We start from the raw sequence: 25,369 nt of genomic DNA, 5'->3' as shown, positions 1-25,369 counted from the left end.
TTTGTTTCTAAGACAATTGTGTAGTCTAGAGCGATTTTCTAGGTTAGCTGGCCAGCTATTGTCGTTCTTCTAACGTAGCTAGCCAGCTAGCCCCCGAATAGCAGCACTGTTGTAACTATTACAGTACAACGGTTTGTTTTGTTTGATCGTAGCTAGCTAGCTACGTAGCCGTCTTTGTATCTAAGACAATTGCGTAGCCTAGAGCGATTTTCTAGGTTAGCCAGCCAGCTATTGTCGTTCTTTTAAGTAACGGAACGCAATCAACCTTGCTAGCTAGCCAGCTAGCCCCCGAATAGCAGCACTGTAGAAACTATTACACTCGACGGAACGACTTGATTAGTGTAGTGTCAACATCGCAGCCACTACCAGCTAGCCTACTCCAGCAGTACTGTTTCATTTCAATCATTTTAGTCAATAAGATTCTTGCTACGTAAGCTTAACTTTCTGAACATTCGAGACGTGTAGTCCACTTGTCATTCCAATCTCCTTTGCATTAGCGTAGCCTCTTCTGTACCCTGTTAACTATGTGTCTATCTATCCCTGTTCTCTCCTCTCTGCACAGACCATACAAACGCTCCACACCGCGTGGCCGCGGCCACCCTAATCTGGTGGTCCCAGCGCGCACGACCCACGTGGAGTTCCTGGTCTCCGGTAGCCTCTGGAACTGCCGATCTGCGGCCAACAAGGCAGAGTTCATCTCAGCCTATGCCTCCCTCCAGTCCCTCGACTTCCTGGCACTGACGGAAACATGGATCACCACAGATAACACTGCTACTCCTACTGCTCTCTCTTCGTCCGCCCACGTGTTCTCGCACACCCCGAGAGCTTCTGGTCAGCGGGGTGGTGGCACCGGGATCCTCATCTCTCCCAAGTGGTCATTCTCTCTCTCTCCCCTTACCCATCTATCTATCGCCTCCTTTGAATTCCATGCTGTCACAGTTACCAGCCCTTTCAAGCTTAACATTCTTATCATTTATCGCCCTCCAGGTTCCCTCGGAGAGTTCATCAATGAGCTTGATGCCTTGATAAGCTCCTTTCCTGAGGACGGCTCACCTCTCACAGTCCTGGGCGACTTTAACCTCCCCACGTCTACCTTTGACTCATTCCTCTCTGCCTCCTTCTTTCCACTCCTCTCCTCTTTTGACCTCACCCTCTCACCTTCCCCCCTACTCACAAGGCAGGCAATACGCTCGACCTCATCTTTACTAGATGCTGTTCTTCCACTAACCTCACTGCAACTCCCCTCCAAGTCTCCGACCACTACCTTGTATCCTTTTCCCTCTCGCTCTCATCCAACACTTCCCACACTGCCCCTACTCGGATGGTATCGCGCCGTCCCAACCTTCGCTCTCTCTCCCCCGCTACTCTTTCCTCTTCCATCCTTTCATCTCTTCCCTCTGCTCATACCTTCTCCAACCTTTCTCCTGACTCTGCCTCCTCAACCCTCCTCTCTTCCCTTTCTGCATCCTTTGACTCTCTATGTCCCCTATCCTCCAGGCCGGCTCGGTCCTCCCCTCCCGCTCCGTGGCTCGATGACTCATTGCGAGCTCACAGAACAGAGCTCCGGGCAGCCGAGCGGAAATGGAGGAAAACTCGCCTCCCTGCGGACCTGGCATCCTTTCACTCCCTCCTCTCTACATTTTCCTCCTCTGTCTCTGCTGCTAAAGCCACTTTCTACCACTCTAAATTCCAAGCATCTGCCTCTAACCCTAGGAAGCTCTTTGCCACCTTCTCCTCCCTTCTGAATCCTCCTCCCCCTCCCCCCCCTCCTCCCTCTCTGCAGATGACTTCGTCAACCATTTTGAAAAGAAGGTCGACGACATCCGATCCTCGTTTGCTAAGTCAAACGACACCGCTGGTTCTGCTCACACTGCCCTACCCTGTGCTCTGACCTCTTTCTCCCCTCTCTCTCCAGATGAAATCTCGCTTCTTGTGACGGCCGGCCGCCCAACAACCTGCCCGCTCGACCCTATCCCCTCCTCTCTCCTCCAGACCATTTCCGGGGACCTTCTCCCTTACCTCACCTCGCTCATCAACTCATCCCTGACCGCTGGCTACGTCCCTTCCGTCTTCAAGAGAGCGAGAGTTGCACCCCTTCTGAAGAAACCTACACTCGATCCCTCCGATGTCAACAACTACAGACCAGTATCCCTTCTTTCTTTTCTCTCCAAAACTCTTGAACGTGCCGTCCTTGGCCAGCTCTCCCTCTATCTCTCTCAGAATGACCTTCTTGATCCAAATCAGTCAGGTTTCAAGACTAGTCATTCAACTGAGACTGCTCTTCTCTGCATCACGGAGGCGCTCCGCACTGCTAAAGCTAACTCTCTCTCCTCTGCTCTCATCCTTCTAGACCTATCGGCTGCCTTCGATACTGTGAACCATCAGATCCTCCTCTCCACCCTCTCCGAGTTGGGCATCTCCGGCGCGGCCCACGCTTGGATTGCGTCCTACCTGACAGGTCGCTCCTACCAGGTGGCGTGGCGAGAATCTGTCTCCTCGCCACGCGCTCTCACCACTGGTGTCCCCCAGGGCTCTGTTCTAGGCCCTCTCCTATTCTCGCTATACACCAAGTCACTTGGCTCTGTCATAACCTCACATGGTCTCTCCTATCATTGCTATGCAGACGACACACAATTAATCTTCTCCTTTCCCCCTTCTGATGACCAGGTGGCGAATCGCATCTCTGCATGTCTGGCAGACATATCAGTGTGGATGACGGATCACCACCTCAAGCTGAACCTCGGCAAGACGGAGCTGCTCTTCCTCCCGGGGAAGGACTGCCCGTTCCATGACCTCGCCATCACGGTTGACAACTCCATTGTGTCCTCCTCCCAGAGCGCTAAGAACCTTGGCGTGATCCTGGACAACACCCTGTCGTTCTCAACCAACATCATGGCGGTGGCCCGTTCCTGTAGGTTCATGCTCTACAACATCCGCAGAGTACGACCCTGCCTCACACAGGAAGCGGCGCAGGTCCTAATCCAGGCACTTGTCATCTCCCGTCTGGATTACTGCAACTCGCTGTTGGCTGGGCTCCCTGCCTGTGCCATTAAACCCCTACAACTCATCCAGAACGCCGCAGCCCGTCTGGTGTTCAACCTTCCCAAGTTCTCTCACGTCACCCCGCTCCTCCGCTCTCTCCACTGGCTTCCAGTTGAAGCTCGCATCCGCTACAAGACCATGGTGCTTGCCTACGGAGCTGTGAGGGGAACGGCACCGCAGTACCTCCAGGCTCTGATCAGGCCCTACACCCAAGCAAGGGCACTGCGTTCATCCACCTCTGGCCTGCTCGCCTCCCTACCATTGAGGAAGTACAGTTCCCGCTCAGCCCAGTCAAAACTGTTCGCTGCTCTGGCCCCCCAATGGTGGAACAAACTCCCTCACGACGCCAGGACAGCGGAGTCAATCACCACCTTCCGGAGACACCTGAAACCCCACCTCTTCAAGGAATACCTAGGATAGGATAAGTAATCCTTCTCACCCCCCCCCCCTTAATGACTTAGATGCACTATTGTAAAGTGGCTGTTCCACTGGATGTCAGAAGGTGAATTCACCAATTTGTAAGTCGCTCTGGATAAGAGCGTCTGCTAAATGACTTAAATGTAAATGTAAATGTAATGAGGAGCGTTGGAGCGTGGTGTTCCTGGCATGGCACAGGAGGACCGGACCTTCTGCTCTCAGCAGGGTGGGATTGGCCTCACCCTCGGCAGCGGTGGCCCGGGTCACAAGCTCTTTCTTCCTGCCTGGGCGCGGCGGGGGCAGGGGGGGGGGGTGGCAGGCAGGATGGCAAGGTGTCAGAAACAACCCTTTAGACGTGTCAAAAAGAAAACACAGGGGAAGCTGCTCATCAAGCGTGACGGTCGAGGTCCTACCCCTTCCAAGACTGTCCACTCTGCATTCAGGAAGAGAGACTAGATAACATTACATTATAGAGGTAGAGACTAGATAACATTACATTATTGAGGTACAGACTAGATAACATTATAGAGGTAGAGACTAGATAACATTACATTATAGAGGTAGAGACTAGATAACATTATAGAGGTACAGACTAGATAATAGTACATTATAGAGGTAGAGACTAGATAACATTACATTATAGAGGTAGAGACTAGATAACATTACATTATAGAGGTAGAGACTAGATAACATTACATTATAGAGGTACAGACTAGATAACATTACACATTATAGAGGTAGAGACGAGATAACATTACATTATAGAGGTAGAGACTAGATAACATTATAGAGGTAGAGTCTAGATAACATTACATTATAGAGGTACAGACTAGATAACATTATAGAGGTAGAGTCTAGATAACATTATAGAGGTAGAGTCTAGATAACATTACATTATAGAGGTACAGACTAGATAACATTATAGAGGTAGAGTCTAGATAACATTATAGAGGTAGAGTCTAGATAACATTACATTATAGAGGTACAGACTAGATAACATTATAGAGGTAGAGTCTAGATAACATTATAGAGGTAGAGACTAGATAACATTATAGAGGTAGAGACTAGATAACATTATAGAGGTACAGACTAGATAACATTACACATTATAGAGGTAGAGACTAGATAACATTACATTATAGAGGTAGAGACTAGATAACATTACATTATAGAGGTACAGACTAGATAACATTATAGAGGTATATAACTATATAACATTACATTATAGAGGTACAGACTAGATACCATTATAGAGGTACATACTAGATAACATTATAGAGGTCGAGACTAGATAACATTACATTATAGAGGTAGAGACTAGATAACATTACATTATAGAGGTAGAGACTAGATAACATTATAGAGGTACAGACTAGATAACATTACATTATAGAGGTACAGACTAGATAACATTACATTATAGAGGTACAGACTAGATAACATTACACATTATAGAGGTAGAGACTAGATAGCATTATAGAGGTAGAGACTAGATAACATTACATTATAGAGGTACAGACTAGATAACATTATAGAGGTACAGACTAGATAACATTACACATTATAGAGGTAGAGACTAGATAGCATTATAGAGGTAGAGACTAGATAACATTACATTATAGAGGTAGATACTAGATAACATTACATTATAGAGGTACAGACTAGATAACATTACACATTATAAAGGTAGAGACTATATAACATTACATTATAGAGGTAGAGACTAGATAACATTACATTATAGAGGTACAGACTAGATAACATTATAGAGGTAGAGACTAGATAACATTACATTATAGAGGTACAGACTAGATAACATTACATTATAGAGGTACAGACTAGATAACATTATAGAGATACAGACTAGATAACATTATAGAGGTAGAGACTAGATAACATTACATTATAGAGGTAGAGACTAGATAACCAATAATGAATGTTGGTTTAAAGGTTTTCCTTCACAAAATGGTTGTAATTTATTAGTTATACGTTACATAGGCAGATAAAATTAATATCAAAATGAACTTGGTTCTGTCAGAGTTGTGATGGGATAATGCAGTAAATCTGTCCCTCCTGTCCCTCTGTCCCCTCCTGTCTCCTCCTGTCTCTTCCTGTCCCTGTCTGTCCCCCTGTCCCCTCCTATCCCTGTCTGCCCCTCGGTCCCCTCCTGTCTCTTCCTGTCCCTGTCTGCCCCTCGGTCCCCTCCTGTCTCTTCCTGTCCCTGTCTGCCCCTCTGTCCCCTCCTGTCCCTCTATCCCCTCCTGTCTCCTCCTGTCCCTCTGTCCCCTCTGTCTCCTCCTGTCTCCTCCTGCCCCTGTCTGCTCCTCTGTCTCCTCCTGTCTCCTCCTGTCCCTGTCTGCCCCTCTGTCTCCTCCTGTCCCTGTCTGCCCCTCTGTCTCCTCCTGTCTCCTCCTGTCTCCTCCTGTCCCTGTCTGCCCCCTGTCTCCTCCTGTCCCTGTCTGCCCCTCTGTCTCCTCCTGTCCCTGTCTGCCCCTATGTCTCCTCCTGTCCCTGTCTGCCCCTCTGTCTCCTCCTGTCCCTATCTGCCCCTCTGTCTCCTCCTGTCCCTGTCTGCCCCTCTGTCTCCTCCTGTCCCTGTCTGCCCCTCTGTCTCCTCCTGTCCCTATCTGCCCCTCTGTCTCCTCCTGTCCCTGTCTGCCCCTCTGTCTCCTCCTGTCCCTGTCTGCCCCTCTGTCTCCTCCTGTCTCCTCCTGCCCCTGTCTGCTCCTCTGTCTCCTCCTGTCTCCTCCTGTCCCTGTCTGCCCCTCTGTCTCCTCCTGTCCCTGTCTGCCCCTCTGTCTCCACCCGTCCCCTCCTGTCCCTATCTGCCCCTCTGTCTCCTCCTGTCCCTGTCTGCCCCTCTGTCTCCTCCTGTCCCTATCTGCCCCTCTGTCTCCTCCTGTCCCTGTCTGCCCCTCTGTCTCCACCCGTCCCCTCCTGTCCCTATCTGCCCCTCTGTCTCCTCCTGTCCCCGTCTGCCCCTCTGTCTCCTCCTGTCCCTGTCTGCCCCTCTGTCAGCTCCTGTCCCCGTCTATCCCCCTGTCCCCGTCTATCCCCCTGTCCCCTCCAGTCCCCGTCTATCCCCCTGTCCCCTCCTGTCCCTGTCTATCCCCCTGTCCCCTCCTGTCCCCGTCTATCCCCCTGTCCCCTCTCTCGGTCGTTTTCTCTCGCTACAAGAGGTGTCGAGGGGGCACGAGGTGTTGAAGGGGTCTGAGCTATGAGAGGGAGGAGAGCCCACCTCTTCACACCTGTGGCTGGCAGCAGAGAGAGTCAATGAGTCACTGAGAACAGCCAATACTCCCACGTCTTGAACACACACACACACACGCACACACACACACACACACACACACACACACCGTTGCCAACCAACACTTGTTAATCCGTTTGTGAGCCTCTGTGCATATATCCTGATGTTTGTATTCTACTGTCTGTGTGAAGACGGTGATCAAGTGTGTCTCTCATATGTCTTCGCTTGAGAACCAAACCCACAAAAACTACATAACCCATCACAACCTGACCCACACCAGGGGAAGCCAAACCACATGTCTGGCGGCAGGCCCAGGGTTTCTCTCTTTCTCTCTCTCTCTCTCTCTCTCTCTCGCTCTCTCACACACACATCCACACACACACACAAACCCACACACACACACTCACACACATTTTGCAGTACAATCAATCTCTATAGAGAACAACAAATCAAATCAAAGTTTATTTGTCACGTGCGCCGAATGCAACTGGTGTAGGTAGTTCACCTTACAGTGAAATGATGAATACAACTGGTGTAGGTAGTTCACCTTACAGTGAAATGCTGAATACAACTGGTGTAGGTAGTTCACCTTACAGTGAAATGCTGAATACAACGGGTGTAGGTAGTTCACCTTACAGTGAAATGATGAATACAACGGGTGTAGGTAGTTCACCTTACAGTGAAATGATGAATACAACTGGTGTAGGTAGTTCACCTTACAGTGAAATGCTGAATACAACTGGTGTAGGTAGTTCACCTTACAGTGAAATGCTGAATACAACGGGTGTAGGTAGTTCACCTTACAGTGAAATGCTGAATACAACTGGTGTAGGTAGTTCACCTTACAGTGAAATGATGAATACAACTGGTGTAGGTAGTTCACCTTACAGTGAAATGCTGAATACAACTGGTGTAGGTAGTTCACCTCACAGTGAAATGCTGAATACAACTGGTGTAGGTAGTTCACCTTACAGTGAAATGATGAATACAACTGGTGTAGGTAGTTCACCTTACAGTGAAATGATGAATACAACTGGTGTAGGTAGTTCACCTTACAGTGAAATTATGAATGCAACTGGTGTAGGTAGTTCACCTCACAGTGAAATGATGAATACAACTGGTGTAGGTAGTTCACCTTACAGTGAAATGATGAATACAACGGGTGTAGGTAGTTCACCTTACAGTGAAATTATGAATACAACTGGTGTAGGTAGTTCACCTTACAGTGAAATGATGAATACAACTGGTGTAGCTAGTTCACCTTACAGTGAAATGATGAATACAACTGGTGTAGGTAGTTCACCTTACAGTGAAATGCTGAATACAACTGGTGTAGGTAGTTCACCTCACAGTGAAATGATGAATACAACTGGTGTAGGTAGTTCACCTTACAGTGAAATGCTGAATACAACTGGTGTAGGTAGTTCACCTTACAGTTAAATGATGAATACAACTGGTGTAGGTAGTTCACCTTACAGTGAAATGCTGAATACAACTGGTGTAGGTAGTTCACCTTACAGTGAAATGATGAATACAACTGGTGTAGGTAGTTCACCTCACAGTGAAATGATGACTACAACTGGTGTAGGTAGTTCACCTTACAGTGAAATGATGAATACAACTGGTGTAGGTAGTTCACCTTACAGTAAAATGCTGAATACAACTGGTGTAGGTAGTTCACCTCACAGTGAAATGATGACTACAACTGGTGTAGGTAGTTCACCTTACAGTGAAATGATGAATACAACTGGTGTAGATAGTTCACCTTACAGTGAAATGATGAATACAACTGGTGTAGGTAGTTCACCTTACAGTGAAATGCTGAATACAACTGGTGTAGGTAGTTCACCTTACAGTAAAATGATGAATACAACTGGTGTAGGTAGTTCACCTTACAGTGAAATGCTGAATACAACTGGTGTAGGTAGTTCACCTTACAGTGAAATGATGAATACAACTGGTGTAGGTAGTTCACCTTACAGTGAAATGATGAATACAACTGGTGTAGGTAGTTCACCTTACAGTGAAATGATGAATACAACTGGTGTAGGTAGTTCACCTTACAGTGAAATTATGAATACAACTGGTGTAGGTAGTTCACCTTACAGTGAAATTATGAATACAACTGGTGTAGGTAGTTCACCTTACAGTGAAATTATGAATACAACTGGTGTAGGTAGTTCACCTCACAGTGAAATGCTGAATACAACTGGTGTAGGTAGTTCACCTTACAGTGAAATGATGAATACAACTGGTGTAGGTAGTTCACCTTACAGTTAAATGATGAATACAACTGGTGTAGGTAGTTCACCTTACAGTGAAATGATGAATACAACTGGTGTAGGTAGTTCACCTTACAGTGAAATGATGAATACAACTGGTGTAGGTAGTTCACCTTACAGTTAAATGATGAATACAACTGGTGTAGGTAGTTCACCTTACAGTGAAATGATGAATACAACTGGTGTAGGTAGTTCACCTTACAGTGAAATGATGAATACAACTGGTGTAGGTAGTTCACCTTACAGTGAAATGATGAATACAACTGGTGTAGGTAGTTCACCTTACAGTGAAATTATGAATACAACTGGTGTAGGTAGTTCACCTTACAGTGAAATTATGAATACAACTGGTGTAGGTAGTTCACCATACAGTGAAATGATGAATGCAACTGGTGTAGGTAGTTCACCTTACAGTGAAATGCTGAATACAACGGGTGTAGGTCGTTCACCTTACAGTGAAATGATGAATACAACTGGTGTAGGTAGTTCACCTTACAGTGAAATGCTGAATACAACGGGTGTAGGTCGTTCACCTTACAGTGAAATGCTGAATACAACTGGTGTAGGTAGTTCACCTTACAGTTAAATGATGAATACAACTGGTGTAGGTAGTTCACCTTACAGTGAAATGATGAATGCAACGGGTGTAGGTAGTTCACCTTACAGTGAAATGATGAATACAACTGGTGTAGGTAGTTCACCTTACAGTGAAATGATGAATACAACTGGTGTAGGTAGTTCACCTTACAGTGAAATGATGAATGCAACTGGTGTAGGTAGTTCACCTTACAGTGAAATGATGAATACAACTGGTGTAGGTAGTTCACCTTACAGTGAAATGATGAATACAACTGGTGTAGGTAGTTCACCTCACAGTGAAATGCTTACTAACGAGCCCCTAACCAATAGTGCAAAAAAAAGGTATTTGGTTGAGAATTCTTATAAAAATACAATAAAAATATGATCATTTATTTATTTTTTTCATTTATATATATTTTTAAATCTTAGAGCATTTTGAAGGATTGCCGAGGGCGTTCTGACTCCAAACATGTACATCCTGGTCTGAGAAGACAGTGATGCGACACCAGGAGTCCCTTCTCCGGAGGAGGGATGGGATGTGGGATGTGAGCGAGCGCCTCGTCTGTGTTCCTGAGAGAAAGGCGGAGATGAAGAGAGAGGAGAGAAGGAAAAGCCTTATCCAGGCTGAATCACAACCGGCCGTGATTGGGAGTCCCATCGGGGCAGAGCACTGTTGGCCCAGCGTCATCCGGGGTAGACCGAGGTAGACCGGGTAGACCGGGGTAGAAAGGGTAGGCCGGGGTAGACCGAGGTAGGCCTAAGGTAGACCGATGTAGACCAGGGTAGGCCGAGGTAGGCCAGGGTAGGCCAAGGTAGGCCGAGGTAGACCAGGGTAGGCCAAGGTAGGCCGAGGTAGACCAGGGTAGGCCGAGGTAGGCCAAGGTAGGCCGGGGTAGGCCAAGGTAGGCCGAGGTAGACCGGGGTAGGCCGAGGTAGGCCGAGGTAGGCCGAGGTAGACCAGGGTAGGCCAAGGTAGGCCGAGGTAGACCAGGGTAGGCCGAGGTAGGCCAAGGTAGGCCGGGGTAGGCCAAGGTAGGCCGAGGTAGACCGGGGTAGACCGAGGTAGGCCGAGGTAGACCGAGGTAGGCCGAGGTAGGCCGAGGTAGACCAGGGTAGACCAGGGTAGACCGTCACTGTAAATAAGACTTGCCTAGTAGCCTAGTGATTAGAGGTTAGAGACAGGTAGCCTAGTGGTTAGAGACAGGTAGCCTAGTGGTTAGAGACAGGTAGCCTAGTGGTTAGAGACAGGTAGCCTAGTGGTTAGAGACAGGTAGCCTAGTGGTTAGAGACAGGTAGCCTAGTGGTTAGAGACAGGTAGCCTAGTGGATAGAGACAGGTAGACTAGTGGTTAGAGACAGGTAGCCTAGTGGTTAGAGACAGGTAGCCTAGTGGATAGAGACAGGTAGACTAGTGGTTAGAGACAGGTAGCCTAGTGGTTAGAGACAGGTAGCCTAGTGGTTAAAGACAGGTAGCCTAGTGGTAAGAGACAGGTAGCCTAGTGGTTAGAGACAGGTAGCCTAGTGGTTAGAGACAGGTAGCCTAGTGGTTAGAGGTTAGAGACAGGTAGCCTAGTGGTTAGAGGTTAGAGACAGGTAGCCTAGTGGTTAGAGGTTAGAGACAGGTAGCCTAGTGGTTAGAGACAGGTAGCCTAGTGGTTAGAGGTTAGAGACAGGTAGCCTAGTGGTTAGTGGATAGAGCAGGTAGCCTAGTGGTGAGAGACAGGTAGCCTAGTGGATAGAGCAGGTAGCCTAGTGGTTAGAGACAGGTAGCCTAGTGGATAGAGCAGGTAGCCTAGTGGTTAGAGACAGGTAGCCTAGTGGTTAGAGACAGGTAGCCTAGTGTTTAGAGACAGGTAGCCTAGTGGTTAGAGACAGGTAACCTAGTGGTTAGAGACAGGTAACCTAGTGGTTAGAGACAGGTAGCCTAGTGGTTAGAGACAGGTAGCCTAGTGGTTAGAGCGTTGGACTAGTAACCAAAAAGTTGCAAGATCAAATCCCCGAGCTGACAAGGTACAAATCTGTCGTTCTGCCCCTGAACAGGCAGTTAACCCACTGTTCCCCGGTAGGCCGTCATTGAAAATAAGAATTTGTTCTTAATTAACTGACTTGCCTAGTTAAACAAAGGTTAAATAAATAACATTAAAATACAAATCACAGTCACAGAACAAGCAAAAGAAATGTCAGGCTATTCAGAGTTCGATCAAAACACATATTCATCAGATTAATATTCCTTGATAAACACCGTCCTGAAATTGGGACCTTTTTAACTGGTTTTAAATTGTTGTTTTTTATTAAAACAGGATAAATGAAAAGATAGAGTCTCTGTGGAGTTGATTTGAGGTAGGACAGCTACAGTCATCTCTTCACCATCAGCCTGTCTTTCACATGTAAAAGGCCCAGTCAGCAGCGTCTGGGGGGTTTGACTGTGGCCTTAAAGTTCATGTTGTGACAGGATGTTTTTTATAGGGTCTTTAAGCTGCTATCAGTTTAAAGACCCCCCAACAGATTCACAGATGACCCCCCCACCCCAACAGATCAACAGATGACCCCCCAACAGATCAACAGATGACCCCCCACCCCCAATAGATCAACAGATGACCCCCCCACCCCCAACAGATCAACAGATGACCCCCCAACAGATTATCAGATGACCCCTCCCCTCCAACCGATCAAAAGATGAATGATCATCGTCAACACACACCAACACAGTCGTAAAGAGGTCAGGACAACCCCTCTACCCCCTCAGGAGACTGAAAAGAGATAGATGACCCCCCCCACAGATGACCCTCCCCCCCAACAGATGACCTTCACCAACACAGTCGTAAAGAGGTCAGGACGACCCCTCTACCCCCTCAGGAGGCTGAAAATACTTTTCATGGGCCTTTCATCCTCAAAAAGTTATACAGCTGCACCGTTGAGAGCATCTTGACTGGCCGCATCACCGCCTGGTATGGCTTGGCATCCGATGCCACAGAGGGTAACGCGTACAGTCGAGTACATCACTGGGGCCGAGCTCCCTGCCATTCAGGACCTCTATACCAGGCGGTGTCAGAGGAAGACTCCAGCCATCCAGGACCTCTATACCAGGCGGTGTCAGAGGAAGACTCCAGCCATCCAGGACCTCTATACCAGGCGGTGTCAGAGGAAGACTCCAGCCATTCAGGACCTCTATACCAGGCGGTGTCAGAGGAAGACTCCAGCCATCCAGGACCTCTATACCAGGCGGTGTCAAAGGAAGACTCCAGCCATCCAGGACCTCTATACCAGGCGGTGTCAGAGGAAGGCCATAAAAATGATCAAAGACTCCAGCCACCCCAGTCAGACTGTTCTCTCTGCTACCCCACGGCAAGTGGTAACGGAGCACCAAGTCTGGAACCAACAGGATCCTGAACAGCTTCTTCCCCGAAGCCATAAGACTGTTAAATACTTAGATAAATAGTTAACCAATAGCTACCCGGACTATCTGCATTGACCCTTTTTGCACTAACTAACTGTCTATTATCTATCCTTTACCCCTACCTACAGTATACTGCTGTTACTGTCTATTATCTATCCTTTACCCCTATCTACAGTATACTGCTGTTACTGTCTATTATCTATCCTTTACCCCTACCTACAGTATACTGCTGTTACTGTCTATTATCTATCCTTTACCCCTACCTACAGTATACTGCTGTTACTGTCTATTATCTATCCTTTACCCCTACCTACAGTATACTGCTGTTACTGTCTATTATCTATCCTTTACCCCTACCTACAGTATACTGCTGTTACTGTCTATTATCTATCCTTTACCCCTATCTACAGTATACTGCTGTTACTGTCTATTATCTATCCTTTACCCCTATCTACAGTACACTGCTGTTACTGTCTATTATCTATCCTTTACCCTTACCTACAGTATACTACCTACAGTATACTGCTGTTACTGTCTATTATCTATCCTTTACCCTTACCTACAGTATACTACCTACAGTATACTGATGTTACTGTCTATTATCTATCCTTTACCCCTACCTACAGTATACTGCTGTTACTGTCTATTATCTATCATTTACCCCTACCTACACTATACTGCTGTTACTGTCTATTATCTATCCTTTACCCCTACCTACAGTATACTGCTGTTACTGTCTATTATCTATCCTTTACCCCTATCTACAGTATCCTGCTGTTACTGTCTATTATCTATCCTTTACCCCTACCTACAGTATACTGCTGTTACTGTCTATTATCTATCCTTTACCCCTACCTACACTATACTGCTGTTACTGTCTATTATCTATCCTTTACCCCTATCTACAGTATCCTGCTGTTACTGTCTATTATCTATCCTTTATCCCTATCTACAGTATACTGCTGTTACTGTCTATTATCTATCCTTTACCCCTACCTACAGTATACTGCTGTTACTGTCTATTATCTATCCTTTACCCCTACCTACAGTATACTGCTGTTACTGTATATTATCTATCCTTTACCCCTACCTACAGTATACTGCTGTTACTGTCTATTATCTATCCTTTACCCCTACCTACAGTATACTGCTGTTACTGTCTATTATCTATCCTTTACCCCTACCTACAGTATACTGCTGTTACTGTATATTATCTATCCTTTACCCCTACCTACAGTATACTGCTGTTACTGTCTATTATCTATCCTTTACCCCTACCTACAGTATACTGCTGTTACTGTCTATTATCTATCCTTTACCCCTACCTACAGTATACTGCTGTTACTGTCTATTATCTATCCTTTACCCCTACCTACAGTATACTGCTGTTACTGTCTATTATCTACCCTTTACCCCAACCTACAGTATACTGCTGTTACTGTCTATTATCTATCCATTACACCTACCTACAGTATACTGCTGTTACTGTCTATTATCTATCCTTTACCCCTACCTACAGTATAGTGCTGTTACTGTCTATTATCTATCCTGTTGTCTAGGCAATGTAACCCTACCTATATGTACATATCTACCTCCATTACCTCGTACCCCTGCATATCAACTCTGTACTGGTACCCCATGTATATAGCCATGTTATCACCTCATACCCCAGCATATCAACTCAGTACTGGTACCCTGTGTATATAGCCATGTTATCACCTCATACCCCAGCCTATCAACTTGGTACGAGTACCCCGTGTATATAGCCATGTTATTACCTCATACCCCAGCCTATCAACTCGGTACGAGTACCCCGTGTATATAGCCATGTTATCACCTCATACCCCAGCATATCAACTCAGTACTGGTACCCTGTGTATATAGCCATGTTATTACCTCATACCCCAGCCTATCAACTTGGTACGAGTACCCCGTGTATATAGCCATGTTATTACCTCATACCCCAGAATATCAACTCGGTACGAGTACCCCGTGTATATAGCCATGTTATTACCTCATACCCCAGCATATCAACTCAGTACTGGTACCCCGTGTATACAGCCATGTTATTACCTCATACCCCAGCATATCAACTCAGTACTGGTACCCCGTGTATACAGCCATGTTATTACCTCATACCCCAGCATATCAACTCAGTACTGGTACCCCGTGTATATAGCCATGTTATTACCTCATACCCCAGCATATCAACTCAGTACTGGTACCCCGTGTATATAGCCATGTTATTACCTCATACCCCAGCATATCAACTCGGTACGAGTACCCCGTGTATATAGCCATGTTATTACCTCATACCTCAGCATATCAACTCAGTACTGGTACCCCGTGTATATAGCCATGTTATTACCTCATACCCCTGCATATCAACTCGGTACGAGTACCCCGTGTATATAGCCATGTTATTACCTCATACCCCAGCATATCAACTCAGTACTGGTACCCCGTGTATACAGCCATGTTATTACCTCATACCTCAGCATATCAACTCAGTACTTGTACCCCGTGTATATAGCCATGTTATTACCTCATACCCCTGCATATCAACTCGGTACGAGTACCCCGTGTATATAGCCATGTTATTACCTCATACCCCAGCATATCAACTCGGTACGAGTACCCCGTGTATATAGCCATGTTATTACCTCATACCCCTGCATATCAACTCGGTACGAGTACCCCGTGTATATAGCCATGTTATTACCTCATACCCCAGCATATCAACTCAGTACTGGTACCCCGTGTATATAGCCATGTTATCACCTCATACCCCTGCATATCAACTCAGTACTGGTACCCTGTGTATATAGCCATGTTATTACCTCATACCTCAGCATATCAACTCAGTACTGGTACCCCGTGTGTCGTTATCGTTACTCAGTGTGAATGTATTCCTCATGCTATTATTTTTCTGTTATTTCTCTATTTTTATCTCTGCATTGTTGGGAAAGGCCTGTAACTAAGGATTTCACTGTTAGTCCACATCTGTTGTTTACGAAAAACATGTGACAAATACAATTTGATTTATTCATCTTGATGGGATCCACTCACAGCATCATCAATCTGTTGGTCTTTGCATTTACATTACATTTACATTTAAGTCATTTGGCAGACGCTCTTATCCAGAGCGACTTACAAATTGGTGAATTCACCTTATGACATCCAGTGGAACAGCCACTTTACAATAGTGCATCTAAAGAAGAAGGATTACTTTATCCTATCCTAGGTATTCCTTAAAGAGGTGGGGTTTCAGGTGTCTCCGGAAGGTGGTGATTGACTCCGCTGTCCTGGCGTCGTGAGGGAGTTTGTTCCACCATTGGGGGGCCAGAGCAGCGAACAGTTTTGACTGGGCTGAGCGGGAACTGTACTTCCTCAGTGGTAGGGAGGCGAGCAGGCCAGAGGTGGATGAACGCAGTGCCCTTGTTTGGGTGTAGGGCCTGATCAGAGCCTGGAGGTACTGCGGTGCCGTTCCCCTCACAGCTCCGTAGGCAAGCACCATGGTCTTGTAGCGGATGCGAGCTTCAACTGGAAGCCAGTGGAGAGAGCGGAGGAGCGGGGTGACGTGAGAGAACTTGGGAAGGTTGAACACCAGACGGGCTGCGGCGTTCTGGATGAGTTGTAGGGGTTTAATGGCACAGGCAGGGAGCCCAGCCAACAGCGAGTTGCAGTAATCCAGACGGGAGATGACAAGTGCCTGGATTAGGACCTGCGCCGCTTCCTGTGTGAGGCAGGGTCGTACTCTGCGGATGTTGTAGAGCATGAACCTACAGGAACGGGCCACCGCCTTGATGTTAGTTGAGAACGACAGGGTGTTGTCCAGGATCACGCCAAGGTTCTTAGCGCTCTGGGAGGAGGACACAATGGAGTTGTCAACCGTGATGGCGAGATCATGGAACGGGCAGTCCTTCCCCGGGAGGAAGAGCAGCTCCGTCTTGCCGAGGTTCAGCTTGAGGTGGTGATCCGTCATCCACACTGATATGTCTGCCAGACATGCAGAGATGCGATTCGCCACCTGGTCATCAGAAGGGGGAAAGGAGAAGATTAATTGTGTGTCGTCTGCATAGCAATGATAGGAGAGACCATGTGAGGTTATGACAGAGCCAAGTGACTTGGTGTATAGGGAGAATAGGAGAGGGCCTAGAACAGAGCCCTGGGGGACACCAGTGGTGAGAGCGCGTGGCGAGGAGACTCGCCACGCCACCTGGTAGGAGCGACCTGTCAGGTAGGACGCAATCCAAGCGTGGGCCGCGCCGGAGATGCCCAACTCGAACAGGAAAAGGCCATCAGAAAGATCTAGAAATGTCTCCATTGGCAGCAGGGATCAACCATGTCCCTGATACTACCCTGTCTCCTAAAAGAATATTCTACAGTTACACCTAAACAAAAATATCTGTACCACTCATCTCATCATATACAAGGGACCACTGGTTTATCAAGTCAAATCTATTTAAATGTTTATTTGTCACATACACATGGTTAGCAGATGTTAATGCGAGTGTAGCGAAAAGCTTGTTAAATAAATATATCAAGACATGTCAGATTACACAGACCCACAAAGAATTCGAAAACAAATCCAATTTTGATTAACTCCCATAACTACTGGGTGAAATACCACAGTGTGACGTCACAGCAGCAAGATTTGTGACCTGTTGCCACAAGAAAAGGGCAACCAGTGAAGAACACACACCATTGTAAATACAACCCATATTCATGTTTATTTATTTTCCCTTTTGTACCTTAACTATTTGCACATCCTTACAACACAGTATATATACATAATATGACATTTTAAATGTCTCTATTTCTTTGAAACTTTTGGGAGTGTAATGTTTAATTTTTAAATGTTTATTTCACTTTTGTTATTATATATATATAACTTGCTTTGGCAATGTAAACATATGTTGCCCATGCCAATAAGGCCCATTGAATTGAGAGAGAGAGAGAGAGAGAGAGAGAGAGACATCAAGTACCAAGTAGTTGATTGGTGTGTGATAATTAATTTCATTATGTGTCACATCAGTAAACGTGTGTTTCAGTTCGATGTGACGTGGACGGACGTCAGTCCCGGCCATGTGCAGGTTTGTGCCTCTAAATACGCCTTATCAGTCGGCTCGGAGCATCCTGGCCGTTTCATTGCCACTACTATTGATGTGTTTTCCTGTTCTGCTCCGACGTTCTAGAATCCAGCACAACTACAATTAATCGTGAAATTGTACGACTATTTAGGGGGCCCCTATTGAGAATCACCGAGTGAAGCAATCGCTACAGCATACCCTGCGTTATTGCTGGCAGCGTGTTTCTCGTGTTGAAGGCCTATAATTCTATATATATTCTGCTTGCCCAGTTGCTCTTGGGAATCGAAAGCTAAAATGAATAAGAGGCTGCTATGTGCGCAACTTCGACACAAGAGAGCGCTCCTAAACGGGGAACGGTTGCAGCTGAACCGCAAGAAAGGATCCTATAGCCAGTAGACTACATATAAGCGCATACTTTAACCATCTCCTTCAAAACAAGGAGAGGAGAGAAGATGCGTTGAAATACTTACAAATTAACGATCGCTCTTATTTGTATTATTGTGATTGAAAACAAAAAAAATATATGTCGCGTATTTATTTATTTCCAAATTGCAGCCTATATTCGTATTTAAAAAAAAATGTATTAGGTCTATTTATTAGCCTCGTTTGAAAACGAAGTAGGCCAAACAAGGACCAAGATTGGTAAGTTTGTTCTATTGATTTGTATATAATATAAATAGACTAATCCTATTTAAACATATGTATCGGTATAGATTCATGCATTAACAATTCGTAGGCTATATGTTACAAGATAACTTACAGAAATTATATTTTAAGAATTTAATTTAAAAAAAATATATATATTCTGTCAGTGAAATCAGTGCACTATATTTGACCGACCGCTGCTGCTTCAATGCAGTCGGAGCTTTGTGTCACCAATATGTTTGTATCTGTAACACAGTTCCTACAGCGGGCTGTCGGTTCGGCGACACATCACAGGCTTCTTCAAACGGAAAGATAATTGACCGTTTCCACCTCTGTTCACAATAGGGCAGTCCGGTGGGACAAAATATAACGGAGACTCATCTCTCTGGAAATTCATGCAAATTCATGACTCTGGATTTATTGTGAACTCCGGATGTGAAAATATATATTAATTCAATTATCTTAAAATTGAAGGAAATATACTACATTTTAGCCATAGTCTAAACAAACTATTTGGAAAATAATTTATGAAATGATCTAATAATTGTCTGAACAACCAGTTTAGGTTATTGTATAGATTAATAATTTTGTAGACAAAAAAATACAATTAACAAAATTAAATAGAAAAAACCCCATTGAAAACATTACAGACCTACTTAATATATCAGCGAACATAACAAGTCAAACCTTTGTCGCCCAAACCTGATTCTGTAGCGCTACATGAGAAATACCGTGGAAAGCGTGAGCGCAAATAATACTAGTGTCTGTTTCGATGAGGGGTGACAACTTTCCATAGAGTGTTTTCACACCTTTACACAAACCCTCAGGTCTCGGCATTTCTGAAAACAAATCTCATACAATTTGTCATGTGGTTTACAAGAAAACGAATAGTTAAGTGAAAGGTATAAATGGCCATGCAATAATTGACCGTAGCTATTTCCTCTGTATAGGTCTAACCGACCAATTTTACGACACATATCTTTACTATCAATTTAATTGCTCCTCCGTAATTAAATTGTTGTAATTTTGTAGTTAGCATCTTGCTATTATAAATCAATATGACGGAGAAGAGAGTTTAAACAAACATTTAGATATACTGCGGAGTCCGGGGGAGGTCAAGGCCCTATATGTCTTAGTGAAGGGTTCTATAATGACGTGATAATTGTCGATCATCGGCCGGTCAATGACCTGATGGGCTGTAGAGAGATAGTTCAATGAGCGTTGTCTGCCGGGAATACACAAATAACTAGCGATAGATGGAGGGGTGGGGGGACACGGGAAACCTGGATGTACAGTTTTATTTAGGATGTTACAACAACAACAAAAAAGACACAACATTTAACATTTACTCCAAGAGGTTGAAATATATAAGTAGAAAAAATACTTTCGTGAACTAACACTCTCACTTGACCCCCTCCCCCCGTCCCGTCCCCCCTCACCACATTACTAACTCTGACCTTGCTCATAACTACTTTATTGAGGACACGTGTACTGACTATGACTGTGATATGAGGTTGTCCCGTCTAGCTATCTGTAGATGAATGTACTGACTGTGGTGTGAGGTTGTCCCGTCTAGCTATCTGTAGATGAATGTACTGACTGTGATATGAGGTTGTCCCGTCTAGCTATCTGTAGATGAATGTACTGACTATGACTGTGATATGAGGTTGTCCCGTTTAGCTATCTGTAGATTAATACACTGACTGTAAGTCACTCTGAACAAGACCGTCTGCTAAATGAATAAAATGTATAATAATAATAAAAAGCTATATATAGGCCATGAGAAGTAGGTTACTTCTTTATTATTTTTAAATGAACAGAGCAGAATAAAACTCACGCCTCTCTGACAGGTCCTTATCTGTGAGATGTAGTGTAGCTTAACGTTTCACTATCAGCCTTACTGCGCAATAACATTTTGTATGAACTAAAACATTTAAACGGACATTTTTTTTATCAGTTAAATATCACACCCCCAAAAAGGGTAAATATATGTGGACTGAGCCATCTATCACGATCCATCCTAAAAGCCACACCCATGGCCTTCACAGCAAATTGGGAGTGTGAAACGGGAATCACGTAATCACCCGTGCAGGTTATCACAGGGGAGCAGCTCGTCAGTTTACACAGTGGTAACTCAGTGCACACGGCCAGCCAGACAGGAGCAGGACTTCCCTGCCTCTTGATTTACACCAGCCTATAGCCAGTTAGCCCGTTTCAGAGTATAGGTCTATAGCCTATGCGATTATAATTGGGATATTTTGGATATACTTTAAAAAATATATATATATATATATATATATATATATATATATATATATATATATATATATATATATTGTACTTTTATTTCTCCAAAGGATGCAGAACTTTTCAAGAAGATCACTGGTTCCGGTGCGTCTCCAACCCTTCTGACAGAAGCCCCCAAGAAGAATTGGAAGAAAAAAAAAAGACCGTGGGACCGAATAACATTTAATCTTACCTGGCAAAAAAAAATACCATGCTCGGAGAGGGAGAGAGCAACACCTTTCCTTCCCCCAAGGACGCCCCCCGCCCGGAGGAGAGGAGAAAGTCCCCGGTGGTGGGTGCTGATGACCCGGCTATGGCCGGCAGCGCTAGCCGATACACCGACGGACTGGGGCCAGACCGCTATTATATCTCACCCCCATCCAAGCAAACTGGAGACATGGCGAGTCCATGTTCGTTATTCCCTTATTCTCAGTCCGGTACCGTTTACACGGCTTCCGGTGGATCCAGATATTCGACATCGCTTCACTTCAGCTCGGTGTTGCCTCCCACGGGATTCTCCTCGGCGGGGCGCAATCAGTTCGGCTCGGCCTACCAGTTAGGACAGGGTGGGTGTCTCTACCCTCCATACAGCTCCGGCTCGGTGCCCCTACCCTCAGGCACGGGGGTGAGGGCTCAGGTCTACCTCTGTAACCGGCCTCTCTGGCTGAGGTTCCACCGTCATCAGACCGAGATGATTATCACCAAACAGGGCAGGTGAGTGCGACGTGGCCAGCGGCTAGGCATTCCGAATGCTTCGGTTCGGCGGGTGCCGAGTGTGCTTTCATACTGTCGTAAAACGGTGTTCTCTGAAACTTCTCTCATACTCCGTTAAAATACGGAAAAGGCGCCTGAATACTGAACAGGATGCCATCATCACATTGTATTTATATTTGATGTTGTGAAACTGTATTCTCTGAAACGCCACCCACACATTAATTTGTTCTCAAATTCTCACCAGATTTGGCACATTTAAAAATACGCAAACACACACACGCATTTGAATCCCTGTCTGTTTATCAGGCGGATGTTCCCGTTCCTGGGTTTCAACCTGATGGGTTTGAATCTCTCTGCGCATTACAACGTGTTTGTGGAGGTCATGCTCGCTGACCCCAACCACTGGAGGTTCCAAGGCGGGAAATGGATCACCTGTGGAAAGGCGGACAATAATATGCAGGGTATGATCCGATCAATTATAGGCAGTAGATTTCTAAATAGTTGTTTTGATTACGTTAGCGATTACGAAACAATATTTTTTACATTTATTTTTAAATGAAAAAAAAAAACAAAAAACATTTTTCCTTCTTTAGGAAACAAAATGTACGTCCATCCTGAATCTCCCAACACGGGAGCACACTGGATGAGACAGGAGATCTCGTTCGGCAAACTGAAGCTCACCAACAACAAAGGAGGCAGTAACAACAACGCACAGGTGATGCATTTTTTATACCACCTGCATGGGGGATCATTTTAAGGAAATATATATATTCTAATAAGCCTGGGAATGTATTTGATTTATGTACGAAATATTTTCAGCGTTTAAAAACACATCCTACTGTGGTTAATGTGTAACTTCCAGGCTCATAGTTTTAAATGCAAAACAAAATAAACAACATATTTATTTTATAGTTATTGTTATGAAGATCATACATACATACATACATACATACATACATACATACATACATACATACATACATACATACATACATATAGATATCTTTATTAAGTCAAATCCTGAAAACATTCGCATAAAACTTGCATTTATGTCATTGATATGTATCGTTATATATTTATTTATTTTACCGTTAATTAACCAGGCAAGTCAGTTAAGAACAAATTCTTATTTTCAATGACGGCCTAGGAACAGTGGGTTAACTGCCTTGTTCAGGGGCAGAACGACCTTTCGGTTACTAGTCCAACGCTCTTACCGCTAGGCTACCTGCCTGCCGCACCACCTGCACCCGTATAGGACTTGGCCCACAGATAAGTCTTCTCCATTGACCTTCTGTTCGGTTTCTCTGTGTACAGATGATAGTTCTTCAGTCTCTTCATAAGTATCAGCCGCGGCTACACATTGTAGAGGTGACAGAGGGGTTGGAGGACATGAGCAGTGACCCAAAGACCCAGACCTTCACCTTCCCTGAGAACCAGTTTATAGCCGTCACGGCTTATCAGAACACTGATGTAAGAATGCATCGTTCACTATCGCTCTCTCTCTCTGTCCTCCCCCTTTGCTCTCTCTCGGTCCTCTCCCTCTGCTCTCGCTCTCTCTCGGTCCTCTCCCCTTGCTCTCGCTCTCTCTCGGTCCTCTCCCTCTGCTCTCTCGTTCTCTCTCTCGTGCTCTCTCTGTCCTCTCTCTCTCTCTGTCCTCTCCCCCTGCTCTCTCTCTCTGTCCTCTCTTTCTCTCTCTCAACCCTTTATCTCATTATAACACCGTTTTCTAATTACTACTCTCTTTTTTCCATAGATCACACAACTGAAAATTGACCACAACCCATTTGCAAAAGGATTCAGGGATAACTATGATTCGTGAGCATCTTTAATGTTTCCGCCATGGTGATATTCACTTACAAATGACCGTAACACAACAAAGGTTTTTTTTTGGCGTGATGTCTTATCCCTGTCACATTTCCTTATACACCGAGTGGACAAAACATTAAGAACGCCTTCCTAATATTGCGTTTGCAACCCCCTTTGCTCACACAACAGCCTCAATTCGTCAGAGCATAGACTCCAATGCTGTGTCAAGTTGGCTGGATGTCCTTTGTGTTGGTGGACCATTCTTGATACACACAGGAAACTGTTGAGTGTGAAAAACCCTGCAGCGACTGGCGTGCCTCTGGCACCTACTACCATAACCCTGTTCAAAGCCTCTTGAATCTTTTATCTTGTCCATTCACCCTCTGAATGGCACACGTACACAATCCATGTCTCAATTGGCTAAAGGCTTAAACATAATTTGTTAACCCGTCTCCTCCCCTTCATCTACATTGATTGAAGTGGATTTAACAGGTGAAATCATTAAGTGATAATAGCTTTCACCTGGATTCACCTGGTCAGTCTGTGTCATGGATAGAGCAGGTGTCCTTAATGTTTTATACACTCAGTGTACATCTCTCTTCTCCTATGATATTCTAGGATGTACACAGCTCCAGAGGGTGACCGACTGACCCCCTCCCCCACCGACTCCCACCGCTCCCACCAGATCGTCCCAGGGGCTCGCTACGCCATGCAACCTTTCTTCCAGGACCAGGTCATCAACAACCTGCCCCAGAACCGCTTCTACAACAGCGAGAGAACAGTACCCCAGACCAACAGTCTCTTTTCCCCTCAGCCAGAGGACAGCGCCTCCCAGAGGTGGTTTATCTCCATGCAACAGGGAGGAGCTGGCCCCAACAAACTGGATCTCAGTTCCTATGAAGGGGACTACTCTAGCAGCCTGCTCCCTTACGGGATTAAATCCCTGCCTCTACAGAACTCCCACGCTCTCACCTACTACCCAGACTCTCCTTTCACTTCCATGGCAGCAGGATGGGGCTCTAGGGGATCTTACCAGAGAAAGGTGACCACGGGCCTGCCGTGGTCCCCTAGACCCAGCCCCACTGGGTTCCCAGAGGACCAGCTGTCTGTGCCTGACAAAGACAAGGCTCAGGGGGAAGAGATCGACGGCAGTAGTGTTGGTGACAGAGCTTCAACGTGGCCTGATACTCACTCTTCCACGCCGGACCCAGAGAAAGCTGACTCTGGGGCCGTGGTGTGTAAAAGGAGACGTACGCCTCTGAGTGGACCCGGCACAGAGAACTGCCCCACTGTAAAGGGTGAGGGTCTGACTGACACCTACAGCAAAGAGTCATCCGTTTCTAAAAGTATGGCTTACTACTCCTTCTACACAGGCCCTTAATTATCTTGTCACCTTTTAAAAAATCTTTGATGCCAGATTTCCCCCCCTTTTCGTATTTGTTGGAAGTTCCAAGTCTGTCGATATTCTGCCAAACCAGTGCCACCGACACCAACCGTATTCACCAGGGTTTTTAACAACATGTGACTGGGCAGTGGGATTTCTTTATTAACAATCTATAATGGTGATAAAGTGCCAGAGTACTCGATATAACCCAGGGGGTAGTGCTATGACGTGTATTGTCCTTCAAATGTACCCAGTGATGTGTGTTTGTACAAAATATGCCTTCACATTGAAGTTTTTTAGTTTTTACAGACCTGACTCGTTTATTGAAGACTTGTGAACATGATATCTGTGCTGTAAAATGTGAAGGGTCTTGTCTCAAATAGACTGAATATTGTTAAGAGTTTTTGTTTGTTTGTTGTTTTTTTCTTAACAATAATAAAAATAAAAAAAAGCTTCAAGCTTCGTTATCCAACTA

The 25,369-nt window shown here is 45.4% G+C and overlaps 1 protein-coding gene across 2 annotated transcripts; it reads left to right on the top strand.

Moving 5' to 3' along the window:
- Positions 1 to 18,108: 18,108 nt before the first annotated feature.
- Positions 18,109 to 25,369, top strand: LOC135520989 (eomesodermin-like). 2 transcript variants are annotated; one of them, XM_064946879.1, is made up of 7 exons: positions 18,109 to 18,701; positions 21,062 to 21,704; positions 22,011 to 22,165; positions 22,298 to 22,419; positions 23,019 to 23,174; positions 23,458 to 23,519; positions 24,129 to 25,369. In XM_064946879.1, exons 2-7 carry the CDS (start codon positions 21,202 to 21,204, stop codon positions 24,889 to 24,891), a joined length of 1,761 nt encoding a protein of 586 aa, XP_064802951.1. In that variant the 5' UTR covers positions 18,109 to 18,701; positions 21,062 to 21,201; the 3' UTR covers positions 24,892 to 25,369. The 2 variants fall into 2 exon arrangements, with proteins under 2 accessions (XP_064802951.1, XP_064802952.1); XM_064946880.1 differs by lacking the exon at positions 21,062 to 21,704.

This window comes from Oncorhynchus masou, chromosome 29, assembly GCF_036934945.1.
Source record: "Oncorhynchus masou masou isolate Uvic2021 chromosome 29, UVic_Omas_1.1, whole genome shotgun sequence".
Classification (NCBI taxonomy): Eukaryota; Metazoa; Chordata; class Actinopteri; order Salmoniformes; family Salmonidae; genus Oncorhynchus; species Oncorhynchus masou.
The sequence above is the reverse complement of the archived record's forward strand: the minus strand, read 5'-3'. Positions and strand labels throughout refer to the sequence as shown.